General features: G+C 45.2%; 1 protein-coding gene across 8 annotated transcripts in view; it reads right to left on the bottom strand.

Annotated features, from left to right (window-relative positions):
* Positions 1 to 3,620: 3,620 nt before the first annotated feature.
* The window catches only part of Limch1 (LIM and calponin homology domains 1), a 306,367-nt gene continuing 290,647 nt past the window's right edge, over positions 3,621 to 19,340 (bottom strand). For 4 of the 8 annotated variants that reach the window (XM_040747146.1, XM_040747145.1, XM_040747144.1 and 1 more), the window contains 5 exons: positions 18,284 to 18,407; positions 16,350 to 16,436; positions 14,986 to 15,094; positions 12,048 to 12,150; positions 3,621 to 6,443 (listed from right to left, as the gene is read on the bottom strand). In XM_040747146.1, coding sequence (XP_040603080.1) covers positions 6,418 to 6,443; positions 12,048 to 12,150; positions 14,986 to 15,094; positions 16,350 to 16,436; positions 18,284 to 18,407 — 449 coding nt within the window. In that variant the 3' untranslated portion in view covers positions 3,621 to 6,417. The remainder of the gene's footprint in view (positions 6,444 to 12,047; positions 12,151 to 14,985; positions 15,095 to 16,349; positions 16,437 to 18,283; positions 18,408 to 19,340) is intronic. The other 4 variants (XM_040747148.1, XM_040747149.1, XM_040747147.1 and 1 more) reach the window with 1 other exon arrangement.

The following is a 19,340-nucleotide window of genomic DNA, read 5'->3' as shown; positions in this document are numbered from 1 at the left end:
GCTGTGTAATACAAACAACACGGAGCTTCCTGATTCTCAATGCTGAAAAGCAGGACCGCTTATGATCACATTTCTTCATGGTCAGGAGGAGTAGCTACCAGATCAGAGCGTGAATGGTAACTGAGTGAATACCTGTGTGGAGCGAGAGTGCGGTGTTTGGTGTGAGGGTCTCTCCTCCCTCCTTTCAGTCAGGGTCTTGCCACAGTGCCCAGACTGGGCTTCAAGCAATCCTTCCCCTCAGCCAACTATATACCGGACTCCAGTCATGGGCTCCAAAGTCAGATGAGTGGTCATAGGCGCCTCAGAGGGCATCTCTCTCTCTCTCTCTCTACCCCCCTCCCCCCCGCCAACGTGTTCTAACCCACAAAACATGCTGAAGCAATCATCCACCTGTTGGGTGAACGCTAAGAGACACCAGATTTCAGTCACGAGGTCATTACTCCTGTACCGGGGGTTTTCCGTCCAAGAGTGCTGAGTCTCGGTCCTGCTAGCCTTGGCTGCTGGTGAATCCAGAAAGCTGAGGTCCAGCTCGGAAGGGAAGGAGAGGCTGGACAACTTGGGGCTGGCGATTTCAAACTAATGGAGATGGAAGGCAGGTTTGGGGTGGTGTGTGTTGGGAAAGGCTGCATTGGAGTTCTGGTTGGGGCTGACACTGTCATGTCCCAGCCTCTCCATTGCAAACATCCATGTAGCTGAAGTTTGCCATAAGGAGAGCTGGGTCCCCCCCCCCCAGAGTAAGAAACTCTAGTCTTAATGGGTGTACTAGTTGTCTTTTGTCAGCTTAACCCACACCTAGACATATCTGAGAAGAGGGAATCTTTACCTGAGAAAACGCCTCCATCAGATTGGCCTGCAAGCAATCTGTGGGACATACATTTTCTTAATTAGTGATTGATGTGGGAGGACCCAGCCCATTGTGGGTGGTGGCACCCCTGGGCAGGTGGTCCTGGCTGTCATAAGAACACAGGTTAAACAAGCCATGACAATTCTCTATTGCCTCTGCTTCAGTTCCTGCCTTGATTTCCTTCAGTGATTTCCTTGATCCAGTGTCTCCCCTGATTTCCTTCAGTGTGATGTGGACCTCTATGGACTGTGATATAAACTGTAAACTTAAGTAGACCCTCCCTCTCCTCAAGCTGTAGTGTTTTAGATGTAGTGCTTTATCACAGCAATAGAAACCCTAAACTAAGACAAAGGAAAAAACTGGAATGCTGAGACCATCTGAGTAAGTGTTAGTGTGAATTTCCTAGAAGACCAGGGCTCTTGCCACCAGTGGGCACACCTTACTCCAACCCCAGCACTCAGTAGCCAGAGGCAGGCAGATTCTCTGGACTGCCTGGACTCAAAACACTGGCTCAAAAAGGGTGGCATGGGACAGAGGAAATTCTACTAGTTCCAGCAATGCTCAGGGGTCCTCTTCCTGAGTCTCAAGTGGTGTCCCAGATCCTGAGAATCTGGAACACTTGGACAGAAATTTATCCTGATCAACTCTGACTGGGGAAGTTAGTGAAATACACAATTCTGTACAATACTGGACTTACCTGAGACACCCACTCACTCCTCTTAGACATCAGTCCTCCCTAAAAAACATGGGGAGGCATAGAGCTATCTTGGAACATGCCAGAAATGCAATCTTAGAAATAAAATGCTGCTTGATAATACAACTGTTAAAATAACACTAAACAGATTCAGGAAAGGAAAAAAAGTCATTTCCTGAGTCCCTCGAAGACACTTATAATCAAATATGAAACCATTTAGGGGAAAGGCACACTAAATCTGGATCCCAAACACAGTGCTCTGACAGTAGCAGTCCCTGAAACGACACACCAGGAAGCCACCCAAAGTCTCAGCATTGTCACATGGTGATGCAGGAGCCTGCTGGCTTTCTCTGCACAACCCCAAACACCCTGAAATGAAGACAACTTGCATATTTGTCAACAAATTAATTATTCATATCACAGTAAATTAGTAGCAGCCAATAGAGCAAAAAGATAGTTATAGGTTGCCATCTGATTTCCTGAGTTGTGTGTATGTATATAGACACCTATGTAATATATAAAATTATATATATATTATCATTTTGAGTTCCATGATTTAAACATTTTGTGTGTGTAAGCATGTGTGCACATGTGCAGGCATGCATGTCATGGTGCATTTTGGTGGAGGTCAGAGGACAATCCGTCGGAGTTGGTTTTGTTCTTCTACTGTGTGGGTTCCAGGGATTGAACTCGAGGCGTCGGTCTCAGTGGCGGGTGCTTTTGCCCCGAGTCATCCTGTCGGTTCTTGAGTTCTGTAGTTAGGGACAGCACTGTGTTAGAGGGAGTTTTGAATTGTCCCCTTTTAAAAACTGGGCATTTCAGAGGAGAGCAGACGGGAGCCACTTAGAGTCTGTTGAGTTCTTTAGACAGAACCGTGTTCAGCTTGCTGGTGTTCTCATGCACAATCCTTAGCATTTTTCATTGAGTTTTGAGCCTTTCAAGCCATTCTAGCTTCTAACTCCTACTGCAGATAATACCCAAGAAGGGGGAAGGAGACCTTGTGGTCTAGATTGGGGTTAAAAATTTAGCCCTTAGAACCTAAAGAAAGTAAATGGAAAGAAAGCTAATCCAATATGGCAGAGATAAAATGTTTCATTTTAATAAAGATAGCCTTCCTCAGTTTCACAAAGTAACACTTGTTGATTCTGAAATGCATTCTGGTTGCAGGGCTTTCATTGTGACAATTGTATTTTTTTTAAGATTTTATTTTTAACTGTGTGTGCCCCTGTGTGGGTTAACATGCGTAAGGGTGCAGGAGCTTGCAGAGGCCAGAAGAGGGCACTGGATCACCTAGAACTGGAGCTACAGACAGCTGCGAGCTGCCTGACGGGGTGCTGGGAACCCAACTTGGCTGCTCTGCAAGAGCAGTACCGCTCTTTAACTGCAGAGCCATCTCTCCAGCCCCAGCAATTGTACTGTTACTCTGGTAACTATGGACACTCTTCTACTAAAGTAGAAGCACTTACGTTTTCATGGTAACTGCAGCAACAGCTAATCTCCCACCAAACACTACAAAAAGCAGAGCCCCATGCTAGCAGCCACAGCAAGTAGAAGCATTTGAAAGTTGCAAGGGATTTGCTTGCTGTTACAACTCCCTACAAACCTGAGACTAAGTACAAGCAACATACACAAGAGCTTCAGCAGGAGAGGGAGTGCCAAGATTGGCTTGCAGCATATTCTCTGGCCTCCTCTCAGTAACTGAGGAAAAGACCCTTAGTCAGGCCAGCTGTGTCCAGTGGGTGGGGAACGCTGAGGGGGGTGCAAATGGTAGTACACACTGACTTCAAGGGGCTAGTGCTGTTTCACTGATCACACCTGTTTGCTTCTGGAAGCTTCTGTAGGCACCTGAATGATCTTTCCTGGCCACTGTGTGTCTTATTTCAAGGATTTAAAACCTTCCCTGTCGAGGCAACAGCAACCCCTGCAACCGGCTAGCAGCCCTGACTTTTCATAGATGAGCTCGGATGCACATTTCTGCCATCATCTGAAATGGAGCCCCGAGCCAAGTGCCATAAGGCTCTCTGCTTCCCAAGGAGAATTATCCCGCCCCCCAACCCCGGAAATAATAAAAGCAATACCAAGTGGATTTGAGTATTTTATTTATAAATGTACATTTACTATAAAAGCTGTTGCATTTTAGACAACTTTTCATTTTAATCTTTTAAACTATTTCTCAGAGGCATTATAGAATAAATATTGTAAATGACAGTTAGTGTAATTGACACAGAATGTCGCCTGCCCAGATCAGGAACATCTCTTGGATGAACTCACATTGAAAGTTGGAGCATTTCAGCTCGCTGAATCTTACACCATTTTCAGGTAACTAGAATATGTATGGGTGTTAATGACACTACACAGAAGGACAGATGTCATGGAAGTTTGCTAGTGAGAAACAGAGACACCCATTTTTGTCCTTGGGAAGGAAGCATTTGGAGTCTGAGGGGGAGAATCAGCTGCAATCCCCCAGGAACAATAAATCACTCACTTGCCTTGTCTTGTTTTTAAACAAACACATTTACATTATAGCTCCACACAACAGAGTGGTTTTTTTTTTCCTGGGATCTCAAAGATTATTTGAAGAGAAATAGATCATAGTCTTTTATGCTGCACTGGAAAACAAGATCTAGTCTGCCGAAGCTGCCATGTAGCGGGCTCTAAATGAAATATAAATCAAATAGAAATAGAAACAGTTGGCAATTAGAATTTAGAAAATGTTGGAGATTATTCCAGGCTGGTGACTAGTGTTCATTACAGGAACGCACGCCCCACACTTGGGAATGGGGCTTATTCCTCTTGCCTCTAGTCTCGTTTCACTACATGTACAATGAGTCTCTCTAAGAAATATGTATAAATGGCTTTGTGAAACCAGAAGAATGTGCAATACTCACACGCTCCTGACATAATGGATGGCCTCGCACATGTAAAAAGTATTCTATAAAAGTCGCTTATGAATGACCATATTGTACATGTTTTGTGCATCGTCTCTTGTATTCTGTTAATATCATGCAAAGTGTAAACATCCACATTATTAAAATAGTTAATAAAACATGCAGGTGCTTCATCAAAATATTGGACTTGATCTGTACATTTTCAAAACTTTTTTTAAAATTTTTTTCCTTTTTATTTGTCTTTTAAAATCTTTTATTTATTTTCTTGTAGAGCAGCAAACACCTCTGAGAGAAATCATGAGAACTGGGAAGAGATTCATTTCCCTTCGGTGTTCTGAGTCTGCCATTCATCACTATGTGCAACAGCTTTGCATTTTCTAAGGCACAATTTTTAATGAAATGATGTGTGAATTTCAATCCAATAACAGCTCGTCCAAATGACAGAGTGGTCAATATGCCTCCAGTGGCCAGGAGATGCCTGCACCTATAAAGAACCCACATGCAAAGAACTGTCTAGCATGGAAATAAATAATTGCTAGCCATACTCCGTAAGACACAGAAAAAAATTATTGCTTACATAACAGAAAAATATCTACTTGCTCTCTCTCTATGCTACATTAGCCTACTAGGAGTGTATCCATTGTCTACATTCACCTAACGTCATCTTTACTTAGTTGCCATCCTTTTAAGGCAGAATAAATAGTCCCCCTCTCCCCAGTCTTAAGGGAAACCGCCTGGAGAGCTGAGTCATGCTGGTTTAGCGGTTCGTTCCTGTTGTGTCCAGCTGAAACTCATCACAGGGGGCAGAGACTAAGCCAGATCTCCGCAGGCATTCCTTTCTGAGCTCCGCAGGGTCAGGTCCAGAGTTCTTGAGAGTCAAGAAGGCCATGTGGGGAGAGGGTGGAGGTGCACACAGGTCCCTGGGGTGGGCAGGGCATGGTCGGCTCTGTGTTGCTGCCACTTACAGACTGTGCCCTCCGGGCTCTGTTAGGATGGACTTTAATGCTTCTCTTTGGATACCCGGGCTTCAGCCTCCCAAGGGAAACTTGCAGGCCAAGATGAGATGTGCTCATCCCTCAAAACAGACTGCCCATGACGTCTAATGCCTACATCCTCACATCAAGCCCCTCAACGCAGCGCTTGGGGAAACTGGTGGCCCAAGCTTCAAGGCACACCATCCGGGTAGACGACACTTTCCCACAGATTTTATAGTAAGTCTGAAGACAATGGCTAGTCTGTTTCCTTCCTGCTTCTTCCTACCCTTGCACAATGTCACAGACTGGAAGTCTAGCGATATCGCAAGGGCTCTCTTCATTTGATGGCCCAGCCTATATTAATGTCATGACTTCCAGGGTACACAAAATCTAATACTAATAGTGTGATAATTTATTGGTAGGATCTGCCTCCCCAAAGGTAAGTAACACAAATGTTGCAGGAGTACAGTATGTATTATCAGACTAGCATCTTTGCATTTAAACAACAAGTTAGAGCTCAGAGGCAGGGCTCTCTGGGGTGTCTAGCTTTTTTGAAATGCATTCAGCTTATGCTCCTGTCTTAAGTTGGCTTGTCTTACACTTCCTGCAGCTCAATTCTGTAAACATAACATGTTTAATTTCTAGAAATACTAAAACACAACAGGCTTATTGCACCCTTTTGCTATTTCCCAAAGAATTTGAATAACACCTTTTCAAACATAAGCCCCTCTGCCCATGCTAAAACTGTTTTTTTGTTGTTGTTGTTAACTGTTCAGGATCATTACAATGCAATATTCTTTTGTATATACTGTGCAAATGCAGAAAAAAATCAGCCCCCAACCAGAAAAAGCACAAACATTGTGCTACAATACAAAAGAGCAGATACCACCTTGTAGAAGAGTCTTCCAGAAACTAGATGAATGCTGGGAAGCCCCTGAACTTGGGGTTTAATTAAGCAATTGCCAAGGGACACCCTTCATAAAGAAATGCTCAGTGGTCCAGAAACTCCCAACCACATCACAGTGTTGTAGGTTGGCCAGCACCTGTGGTAAGAAAAACAGAAACTTGGGTTAGCTAATGTGTCTCATCCGTCATGTTTCAAAACTCTCAAGTTAGCAGTTCCCCTTGCCAATGTCTCTTCCCACAGGAAGGGAGTTGTAGCCTACCTTGATGCTCTCTTCCCACAGGAAGGGAGTCGTGACCTACATCCCATGGCCAGCATCACCTCTGGGCATGGGTTGTAGCATCACGTGGGCTTTGTTAGAACACAGAGCTGTGAGCCCTGCAGACCCACACAGCCAGGTGTGCAGTGGTCTCTATGCTTCAAGCCCAATGTAAGGACTCTGATCTCCCCTAAACCAAATGACCTCCCATGAAGCTTTCTAATTTGTCCTTTGGGACACATACGCAAGAAATTTGTTTTCTCTTGAGTTCTTAGGTCAAACAATCAGTTCGCTGAAACTGGAGGAATCTAAATGATCTGAAAAACCAGATAGCTAGATTTAGCAGGCAAAATACAGAACACCTAGTGAATTTGACTTCCAGCTAGATACATATTTTAAACATATAAGTATATCCCATGTAATAGTTAGGACACACTTGTGCTAAGTCTGGAGCATGCAATGTTTGGAACATAGATATAAAAGATTATATACCTGAAATGCACATGTGAAAACTATTGTTTAGCTGGGTGTGCTGGTGCATGCCTGGACTCTCAGCACACGGGAGGTGGAAACAGGAAAATCAGAGTCCAAGTCTGGCCTTGGCTGCATAGTGACTTTGAGGTCAATCAGTGCTCTGGTGTGAATCTGACTATCTCACACTGAGGCATTCCCACAATCACAACCACCATACAGAACGGGCACAGGGGAGGACTCTGAGTACTGGAAAGGCAGAGACTGGTAGATTCCTGGGGCTCGCTGGCCAGGCAGCCTAGCCAACTCCAGTTTCAGGCACACAGACACACAGACACACAGAGGACAGCGTCTAAAGAATGACAACTTAGGTCACCACCCCTGGCTTCCCACATGCATTTGAATTTGCAAACACACATACCAAAAACAAACAAACAAACAAACAACCCCCAAACAACAACAACAACAAAAATTCATGGCTTTACGTGAAATTCAAATTTCAAACACTTATTGAGTGCCTTGTATTATCTCCCCAATCTAGGAAGGGTTAAATTCGAGTTTTTGGCGAAGCTTCCGCAAGGTTTCTTTTCCAGGTTAGGCACTACAGTCATGATGGGGCGAACACACTGGAAAAGGCCCGGGGGAATCTGTGCTAAGTGCATTTATTTCACCAGAGTGAATGACGGAGCAGAACGCCACACACACAGAGGCGGCCACCCAGCACAAACGGCACGAGTTAAACATGCGATGACTCATGACGGGTAATTCGCTCTGCACTTCCATTCCCATTTACATATGAACTTAAAAACTCCTCACGTGGCTTTTAGGAACTGCATTTGAATATGCTTTATGCCATTTTTTCCTCCAACAGAAAAAAAAAAAGCTCATTTAAATGTGACTATAGTTGCTTGAAGAAAACAGGATTAAATATTCAGGTTTTATTATTCCACAGAATGAAGTGATTTCTTGCTTCTTTGGAATGCCTCTGATGTAAACCACACTTTCCATCATCAATCCATTTACCTTCTTCTCAATTCAAAGCAGTATTTTAAAAAAGAAGAAAAACCACTGTCACCCATCTTTCCCCATACCACTTAGATCTGAGGACAGAGTCACCCTGTCAAGTAGATTTATAGTTCTTCAGCTAAATGATTCCTACCCTATCATGCCATTCCCCAGTACGTTTAAGGAGAGAGAGAGAGAGAGAGAGAGAGAGAGAGAGAGAGAGAGAGAGAGAGAGAGAGAGAGGTACTCTTATATACTCTGGTCATTCCCCTTATCACGTCTTCACTTAATTAAAATTAACCCACAATGATTCAAACATTTGTCTGAAAAACACAATCATGGGAGAGAATAAAATTTTGGGTAGAAAAAAGAAAGAAGGGCTGGAGAGATGGCTCAGGGGTTAAGAGCACTGACTGCTCTTCCAGGGGTCCTGAGTTCAATTCCCAGCAACCACATGGTGGCTCACAACCATCTACAATTCAATCTGGTATCCTCTTCTGGCATGTAGGCAGAACAGTGTATATGTAATAAATAAATAAATCTTTAAAAAAAAGAAAGAAACTGGAATGTATATGGCTATTATTAGCCAACCTTAAAACATATTATGAAGTTACAACAATTAAAACCACTCAGTAATGGAAAGTAAGCGCATTAAGAACATAATCATATATCCAGAAGCAGACTGGAATACACAGTAACTCATGAGAAAGCTAACATTGCATAGCATAGAAAAAAGTGATCATTAAGTAATATTTGCACCATTGGCTAACTTGCCTGATCTCTGTCTAATTTTTATCTCCAAATATACTCCTGAGAACCACACATTTACAAACTGAAAGAGACTCTTAGATAACTTTCAGCTAATTTTGTTTATATCTTTGGAATAGAAAGTTGTTTTCCCTGAGTAGGACATAAGGCCTAAAAATTTAAAAGGCAAATAATTTCTATACTTATTTAAAATAAGGCTCGGTTGCATGAAAACAAATCACAAAGTGAAAAGAAAAAACCCAATAAGCGCATCATGCAGGAAACATAACACCAGGCAAAGGTCTAACTTGCAAAACACTTCAACAGATCGGGTCCCAAAGAGGGACAAAGGACAGAGAACTGAAATACAGAAAAGTAAATACAAATGGAGAAAAAAAAAAACACAGGGAAAGAGGTTTAAACTCAGAATTAGAAATTCACGTCTTGGGGCTGGAGAGAAGCCTCAGTTGTTAAGTATGTAAGTATGAACAGCTGAGTAGGAACCCCCAGTAACCACACAGCAGCCAGACATGGGGGTGCATGTCTGTAATCTAACAACACTGGGGGGTGGGCGCAGCCAGACATGGGGGTGCATTCTGTAATCTAACACTGGGGAGTGGGTGTGGACAGGGGTTCTGTAGAGTTCGCTGACCACTAGGCTAGCTGAAGCAGTGAACTTGTGGTTCAGTGAGAGACCCTGTCTCAAAATATATGATGAGGAGTGTGTGCGGAAGACGTGCCGTTGCCCCTACTCGCACAAACACGGCACACACATTTACACCATAGCCACCCTCCACACATCTAAGCCACATGCTTCTCCCTGCCTAGCACAGTGGGTGTTGCAGTTTCTTTTTTTCTGTGCTGGTTCTCACACATGCTAATCAAACTCTGTCCTGAGCTGCGCTGACAGCCCAGGGGTAAAACCTGCAGAGCTGCTATCAGCAGAGAAGAGGGGGGGAGGCTCCCCATGCACTCTGCAGGGAGGACTCCTTTGTTTTTAGACAATAATCAGGCAAGTTGTCTGGAACTGTAAGAAGCTCATGCCTTTTAATACAATGTTGCTCCTGCTCAGTGTCTACCTATTGGAGATGACTTCGCATCTTCATCCAGATATATGCAAGGATGTCCACCGAAGTATTCAGCAAACGCCATTCAAAAGCTGGCAGCAACCGGAGTAGCCACCCAGAAGAACATGGCAATGCTGACAAGCCATTAAGTTGAACAGGGCTATAACAAAAACTCCGTACAGAACCCAGTTGCTCTGTGGAGTGAAGCCCAACACATAGGCAGCTAGATGTAGCCCGTGTGCAAGTGTGTGCACAATACACACCACAGAGAGACTTAGATTCCAACTTAGCGTGCTTCTGGAACAGTGTCTAACCTTACGGAATTATAGTATTTATTTACTTCTTTATTCTTCTGAATGTCTACAGAGGCACAGGTGCAGACACAGTGAACAGGGAAACAATGGGCACCCGCTTTCTTCTTAGCATTTAATCTTCTAAAAGAATACAACATTCTGTTTTGAAAAAATATAATGGTTCTACCCCCGCCCCCGTGAAAATGATGAGCATACAGGATCTACATGTATGAAAGTGACATGAAGAAACCCAGCGTTTGTACAACGGACATGGGCTAATAAAAGGAAAAACATCTATCATAAACAGACAAATAAAATCTCATGTGTAGTCTCCCTTCAAATAGCTTTCTTATTACAGAAATTGCTCCAGGAATTCTTTGGCTCTTATCTTTAGTCGGAATGAAAAACAGTTAGTGCCTTTATATTTGCAAGTGTAACAGAAGTTTCTAGCCTACAGCCAGAAACCTAATTCCAAAGGAAATGACAACAAATCACCCCAACTCCCGAAAAGCTTGGATGAAAACGGGTCACTGCCACCCAGAGGCAGGTTCAGGCTTGTTGGCACCTTTTGAGCATGCTCAGTTACAAAAGAAACTCAGAGGGACAGCGCTACCTCCACAGTCCCTTATTCCAACAGCGCCCCCTTCTGGGACTATGATTCCTATCCAGCCGCTTGCTGAGGCTGAGGAGAAAGAGTGATTTACAGAGAAATCACTTTGAAACCCGAGGGAAAAGGGCATTCTCTTCCTAAAGCACAAAACAAAACACATAAAAGCCTAATTTTAAAAAGTAAAGTTGTGCTCTTGCCTTTGATCCCAGCACTCGAGAGGCAGAGAGAAGCAGATCTCTGTGAGTTCAAGGCCAGCTTGGTCTACAGAGAGAGTTCCAGGACATCCAGGGCTACACAGAGAAACCCTGTCTTGTGCGGGGAGGGGGGGCGCACGAGGTATACTGATTATACATTTCACATACAACACTAAGTTTGACAATGACATGTGTAATCCATGACGTCATAGTTCCCGCTATTCAACAATAGCTCCATCGGAACTGCATGGATTTCAAGGTTTATCCTAGATCCAGACAGCCCACATTTGATTGTGTTACCTCACTTTTCTAACAGGCACATATTCCTCTGTATTCCTTAATGCACTAAATCTGTAGCTATAAAGGAAAACAATTTAAGTTTGTATTTTTATTCTTATCCTCAAATCTAGCAGCCAGCGATATAATTCTTCACTGACTTTGACAAAGACTATTTCTGAATTTCAGATGCCATTTCTTCAATGTAACTGGTTCATTTGCATTAAAACGTCTCCTGCTGTTCAGGTGTCTCTGCTAGGACCGGGCCAGCAAGCCTCCAGCCAGTTTCAAACTGTCTGAACAGTTAGACAGCAGCGCCCTCTCGTGGCTCCCAAATAAACCACACGCCTTCTTGACTGGGAAAACCCAGAAAGTGCCCGCAGCCAGCCAGTTTTGAAGTTCTCACTGTGTGCAGATGAATGGAAGTGGGTGGGGTCAGAGAAGCAGGAGCCAGCATTTTGTGTTTCAGTGGACTTTCAAGTTCACTTCAGAACAGAACCATATTCTGAACTGAGACTCCGGAAGGGCTCTGCCACTGCAGAGTGGGCACTTACCTATGAAACCCTGGACAGCCACTCTCAGTGAGCTCAGGCATGTGTCTCAAGCCTTGCCTACTGTTTACCTGGCCGTGCGCTCACACTCCTGGATAAGAACCACTTGCCCAGGAGCAGCAACCTACTGCAAGGACCAACTGCTCACTGGCTTTTCATTTCTTTGACTACATCCTAAGAATCCCCTCTCCAGGGATGGGAATGCCAACGGGAGGCAGAAAATACCTGGATCCTCGCACCAAATCCCACAGGAGAGGGGTCCATACTCACTTCTGGATCGCATGTAGCAGTCAGTACAGTTTAGCAGACCGTTGCGAATCCTAACGTCCGTGCCACTCACTGTGTCTCCAAGCTGTCCTTTACAAATGCCACACTACAGGAGAGAAGGGACAGGAGTTACAGGGTGGCAGGGAGTTGTGTCTGGAACATGCTGGTGAACTGTTTGGAAGGAGTAGGCGGTGAGGCCTTACTGGAGGAGGCGTGTCACTGGAGGTGGGCTTTGAGGTTTCAAAAGCCCACGCCAGGCCCAGTGTCTGACTCTGCCTGCTCCTTGTGGCTCAAGACTCTCAGCTACCGCCCCAGCTCCACGCCTGTCTGCTTCCTGCAATGATGGTCATGGACTCTATTATCCTCTGGAACCATGAGCCCCAGATGAAAGGCTTTCTTTTGTATGAGTAGTCTTGGCCATGGTGTCTCTCCATAGCAACTAAGACACTGCTTATCTTAGCTACACAGGGATACTTCCATGATCTCCATGTACACTGAGCATCTATTATGAGTTAGATATGCCATCACAAGCCAACTTATGGCAAAAAGTAAAATATACGTTGACCATTTTACCTCAACTCCTGTATTTTACAGAGGACACAGGCTGAGAGACGCTAACTGCTGGGAAGCTGGTAAGTGACATTGCAGTGACTTGAGAGACTGCTAACTGTTACAATGCACAATTTCTCAACTGAGATAGAAGGACCATTTCCCACACATCACACCCTACCGGCTTTAAATGAACAGGTAACCACCACTGTCCATTGATGCTTGACTACTAGTTACCTAGGCTTTCCAGCACATGCTACCAGAGAACTACTAAGGAACGCATTCCGTCGTGTATTTCCACATCAGAGGCGTGGTACCCAGGGTGACAGGTCCCTGGGTATGGAACCCCATTAACTGAGTGGTTTGAGAGCAGTAGTGAAGTGTAGGAGGCACCAGAGACAGTGGCACTGGGCTGTCCATCCCTGTGCCAGCCCCTTGCAGAGGGTTCAGACACAACCTCTGATTCATGCTCTAAGACTGGCTGGGTCACATGGGCACAGTCAGCAGATGATGGAAACTGCATTTCACTGCCTTTTGTGATTTGAGGACTTCATTGACTGTTTCTTTTCTGTTTTTGTTTTGTTTTTTGAGACAGGGTTTCTCTGTATTGTTCTGGAGGCTGTCCAGGAACTCTCTTTGTACACCAGGCTGGCCTGGAACTCACAGAGATCCACCTGCCTCTGCCTCCCAAGTGCTGGGATTAAAGGCGTGCGCCACCAACGCCTGGCTTGACTGTTTCTTATACTAGGGACAAAGTGAGTTATTTTAATCCCATATAAGTTGATTGTATAGCCAAGGATGCTACCAACGAGAAAAAGGATGAAATCCAAATAGAAAAAGAAAATGTATTAACATCATGTAGAGAAAACAATGACTCAAATTCAGAGGTAGACGCCTTGGCTTCAAAATCAATTATATTCACTTGAAAGGTGTGAGCAGAAAGAGAGGCTGGGATATGTCGATACAGTAAAATTTATTCATCTGACAGCTGTATGACAGTATATAACAGCCCCTCCCTGCCCTCCCGTGTTGCAGGAGACCTGGTATTAGAAGCTAGGCTCCTCAGTTGTCCATCTACAATATTTATTGATACCTACTCCTTTAGACACAAAGAGAAACAGTGGCGACTGAGGAAGACAGAGTCGTTATTCTTATTCACTGTTGACTGCAGAAGCTGTGACTGACACAGCATACTAATGAGTAATCGGACTAAAAATGGCTACCACCTAGGATTCTTCAGCGAAGGCCACTGGCTGGCTGAGGGGGTGCATGTTAGTAACCTCAGTACTAGGGAGGCTAAGGCAGGGTGAGTGGTCTGAGGCCAGCCTGGGCTACACCGAGAGACTTTGTTTCAAACATAACACAACACAACACACCAAGGAACAACAGCAGGTCAGTGGACTTAATGCAGGCTTCTCAGAGGCAATCACCATCTGAGGCCTGCTGAGACATGCTATGCTGTCTCTGAAAACTGAATCTTATAGCTAGAGCTAGCCACTGTCACTTACTGGGCAGGAAGTATTCCATTAGGGCGACACCTAAAACCCTGTCACATGAGATCATAAGAGTTAAAGAACAGCAAAGATATTTCAAAGAAATCCTTAAGGCCCAGAGACTCAGATGCCCCTCTGTCTCCCAGGGTCTCTTTCCTGACTTCCCTTTGGACTTTCTGCTGTTAGCAACAAAGTGTGGGAAGACAAACGGCACAGATCTATTTTTCTCCTAGAAGGATTTTTCTTTCCAGAGGGTCCGAGAGCTGTATCTTTAGAGTTGAACCCGACCCACACATCTGTCTACACCTGGACCTGATGCATACATGTGTCTACACCTGGACCTGATTCATACATCTGTCTACACCTGGACCTGATGCATACATTCTGTCTCTACTTGGACCTGACCCACAAATCTGTCTACACCTGGACCTGACACACACATCTGTCTATACCTGAACCTGATGCATACATTTGTCTACACCTGAACCTGATGCATACATCTGTATCTACCTGGACATGACCCACATATCTGTGCATCCCTGGACTTGACCCACACATCTGTTCATACCTGGACCTGACACACACATCTGTCTACACCTGAACCTGACACACACATCTGTCTACCCCTGGATATGACCCACATATCTGTCTCTACCTGGACCTGACCCACACATATGTCTACACCTGGACCTGACACATACATCTGTCTCTACCTGAACCTGATCCACACATCTGTCTACACCTGAACCTGATCCACACATCTGTCTACACCTGGACATGACACACACATGTCTCTACCACGTGGGGGAGAGGTTGCAAAGTTACAGGAGAGATTTCTCAGCAGAGGACATGACCTACACCCTGACATCAGCTCAGAGAGGGGAGTGCTGTGTACATACCCTGAAACACTGGATGTGAAAGTAGAGATTTAGGGTCTCGATGATCATTGCAGCTCCTTTACCCAAAGCAAGCCCGCAGGAGGAGCACAGCTTCTTCCCGCTAATAGACCTGGGTCAAAAACAAACAAACAAATAACAATACACAAAAAATTAGTGAGAACCTTGACTCACTCAACAGGCAACCTCATGAAAAGATGGAGACATGGATTTTAAAAAAATGCTTAAACCATGAATAAAATGAGGACGGCAAAGTGACAATGAATTTAGAACTAAGCAAAGCCATACGCTGCCAGCAAGGTGATGAGCTTCCAGGTGGCGCTGCAGCCGATGTGGCTGAGCACTTTGGGGTGACTTACTATATGTATCAAATGTACATAGAGGTCCTAAAAGACACTCGGATTAAGCTTTCTTAAGGTTCCAATGTGGCTTCAGCAGTTTCCGTTGCATTTCCTTTACAAAGAGTCCTTGTGGAGGCCCAAGAGATATAGGGTCCCTACTCCTCCCCGAGTCCAGGGTGTGCCATCAAGGGCTCTCCTTGGGTCTCCCTTCTACCTGCAAAGGGAGAGGGTTGGCCAGCCTATCCCTACTGTGTCTTCCAGAATAAACACAGTCTACAGGAATGGTACTTGCTTTCTGTGTATATTTTAAACCCCTGGGACTGAACCCACCTCCTTCCTCCACCTACAGCTCTGGACACGGTCCACCCACAGGACTGGAGCTAACCTCAGCAGGTCCCATCAGGTGACAGGGCAGGGTCCACTGCCCACCTGCCACCACAGGGCTGTCCTCTTATGGCAGCCTTCCGGATTCACAAGCACACCTTGTCATCTGAAAGCCACAGTGGGACAGAGGGACAGAGGAAACGGAAGAGCAGGCCTCATCAAACCCTATTGATTAAGTTTTCCCTCTACCTAGCCATGAAAAGAAATCCTCTGAAATCAATGAAAACTACTGAGCCCTTAGTTATTTGTGCCTGTGACAGACAGGCACCCGGGCAGCTTTTAAAGACGTCACAGGGACCACCTAAGGTCCAGAACCACCATTAGAGACCTAGGGAGGGATCGAAGAGGATGGACTCTCCGTTTCTCTGGAGGAGCCCATTGTCTTCGGAGGGGTGATCACCTTGGAGGCAGAGGCACTGCTGAAGGAGCCCAGCAACTGTCTGCTGGGCTTTGTTATTAGATTGCATGTCCCACACAATGTCATTAAAACCATCTGACTTTTTCTACACCATGCTGATGAGTCTTGCAGGCAGATGGAGATGTGGATGAGAAGTCTCTCAGCATCACTTGGCAAGCACTAATCTGGCCAGAATTATGCCCATAGGTGCTGGACCACAAACAGTCTCCGGAAGGCTTGCTGACCTCTTATACCTGTTTGGTGACTGGCCAGGAGGGGTAGGAGAACAGGGGGACAGGGGCCCAGCCCAGAAGTTCTCTTGAGGGCTCTTCCTGTAACACGGTAAAGCAGCCCACAGTTATGAAAAGTTAACAGAAGCCGCGATAAAAGACATTTTAGCTTAAAATTAAAACTGAAGGACCACAAAGGAGTCTCCTACTGGCATCATCACGGATTTGTTTTAAGATAGGGCCTCCAGACTGGCCTGGTCTTCCTTCTGGCTCAGTCTCTCAAGTGTGGGGTTAGGAACGTGTGCTACCCATGCCTAGTTTTTGTTTATTTTTGTCTTTTTGGAACAAAATTAGTAATCATGTTTAGAAGGAATGTACACATATGTAAATGAAGATCACACTGACATTGCTGCTTAGAAAGAATACTGGCTGGGTGGTGGTGGTGCACACCTTTAATCCCAGCACTCAGGAGGCAGAGGCAGGAGGATCTCTGTGAGTTCGAGACCAGCCTGGTTTACAAAGAGTTCCAGGACAGTCTCCAACCCTACAGAGAAACCCTGTCTCAAAAATCCAAAAACCAAAACCAAACCAAACCAAACACAAAACAAAAACAAAAAAAGAAAGAAAGAGAGGAGAATACTGGTAAATAATTCTTCTTCATTTTAATTACTGGTCTGTTATTTGCACTGTTGAACAAGCTGTTATTGCATGCTAGTTTGGTGTGGAAACTACCGGCTCAGTGGAATTGAAGATGCACAGGAAGAAATTCTTAAGGGCACCCTAGAAGTTTAGGGAGATTTTTAAAAATTGCTTTATGGCAAAGACCTTGCAAAGGAAAAATATCATGCAGGTAGGGTCGTATGGTCACTCAAGCAAACAGGGCAGAACTTAGAGGAAGTGGTTTTCAGTGCCACGGCTCCTGCCTTAGATGCGTGCAGTGAAGGGTGGCATCGAGGCCGCTTAACACTCATCAGGTCATGAGAAATCAGAAGGGCCCCAAGTTGACGCTGCCGGCATACCACTCGGGTACAGGGGTTGCTAAGGAGCCCTGTGTGGGATCAAGTTTTCCACTCTGAAAACTTGTCTCATGAGTGAAGAACTCGTCAGGACAGAGAAAAGAACAAGGAAAGGGAAACAAGGACACGGAGGCAAAGCCCCTCTTGTCTCCTGGTTGCTTAACTGTGAGATCCCTCGAGGCCCTGCTCACCCTGTCCTCCCCAACTCCGAGGGCATTTGTCTCCTCCAAAAGTCACATTTTTAAAGAGTAAGCACTATGGCTTGAAAAAAAATAGGCTGAAAGTCACCACAGTAACCACTGTGAGTCATTGAATCTAGGTGACGTGAGCTCCTGCTCATCCTGGTGGGTCAGTAGCGTGTTGAGAAGGAAGAGAAGCTAATGGGGTCGGTCACTTGCCAGGCATGGGAATCTGAGCAGGGGACCAGTTGCATTCCCACCTGATGACAAGGAAATGAGGCAGGAAAAAGCTAAGGCTCAAGGTTCTGTGGAGGGACGGGGCAGGCAGACCCTGAGCCCAACAGCCCAGATCCAAGAGGAACGACCGTTAAAGTAACTTCAAAGTATGACGCATATTTTAACTGTGATCATGGTATCACACACGGCTTAACTGAGGTCACGGTGTGACACATGGCTAACTGAGGTCAAGGTGCAGTGCATGGTTTAACTGCAGTCTCTCTGTGAAGCTGAGTCCTAGTAAATTCCTCTAACACTTAACCAGTCAAATTCCAGGGGCAAGATATGCTGTACCTCCCCTGTTGCGAAGGCTCACCGAGAGAAATGGTTTTAAACTATTATACCAGAGTGCTTCTATGTGACTAAATGGAGACAACGCACCAACACCCTGCTGGCATCTTGCCACCTTACACTTCTCCCCCATCCAAGCCAACACATTTTTAAAGGGATCCCACACCCATCTTATTTGTCTACTCACTTTCGCCTTTCACCTGGAGACTCCATCTGATGATTAACGTTTTTATCCAGGGGCAGGGTTTTGGGCTTCACATCTTCCGATGTGTATGCCGATGGGTTTGACACCTGTTGGTTCTGAGGTGGCTCTAAGACCAAGGAGAGAAAATAAATGTGTTCAGCAACAACGCTTTGATCCCCGGGAATACACCATCCTGTAAAGCGCTGATGGCTTCTGGTCCTCACAGCACTTCTATTGGGCTGGATAGCACATATAACCCAATGTGGCTTGACTGAGTCTACCCCCCAAGAGCATTTTTTTGGGGTAGGGTTATGTTCCATGGTAGAACTGGGACATTTGGAGGATGCACTGTTTACGATAACTTAAAGGCTTTATTGTAAAGTCTCCCTTTGATTAAAAAATTATTTTCTGTGCATGTGTGTTTTGCTTGCATGTATGTCTGTGACCCACATGCATGCAGTGCCATGGAGGCCATACAAGGGTATCATATCCTCCTGGATATGGAGTTACAGACAGTTGTGAGCTGTCATATAGGTGCTGGGAATAGAACCCGGGTCCTCTGAGAGGGTAGACACTGCTCTTAACCATTGAGCCATCTCTCCAGCCCCTCCTTTTATATAAAAAATTATTTATTTTGTGTGTGTTTGGGGGGAGTACATGTCACAGGTGTGTGTGTGTGTGTGTGTGTGTGTGTGTGTGTGTGTGTGTGTGTGTGTGTGTGTGCGCGTGCGTGCGTGTGTGAAGGCCAAAGGACAACTTTTGGGAGTTGCCTCTCTCTTTCCACTGAGTCTTCAGGATTAGACTCAGGTCATCAGGTTTAGTGGCAAGAACTTCACTCACTGAGTCACTGAAGGGTTCACAAGCCTCTATTCTGTAAAATGCTAACCCCTGTTCCCGTCTCACCGAGACTCCAATGACCTTGTGTAGAGTCACACCTGGTGACATGGTGTGAGTCTATGTGTTAAATATTTACCAGAAGCTAGGGTAAGGGGCCCTTAGGGAGACATTTGCTGCCAGTACAGGTAAGCTCTGGACAACTTGAGGGTTTACAGAACTTAAA

The sequence above is a fragment of the Mesocricetus auratus genome, unplaced genomic scaffold (genome assembly GCF_017639785.1).
Source record: "Mesocricetus auratus isolate SY011 unplaced genomic scaffold, BCM_Maur_2.0 Super-Scaffold_100006, whole genome shotgun sequence".
In the NCBI taxonomy this organism is placed as follows: Eukaryota; Metazoa; Chordata; class Mammalia; order Rodentia; family Cricetidae; genus Mesocricetus; species Mesocricetus auratus.
This window is presented reverse-complemented; position numbering and strand designations above follow the sequence as displayed.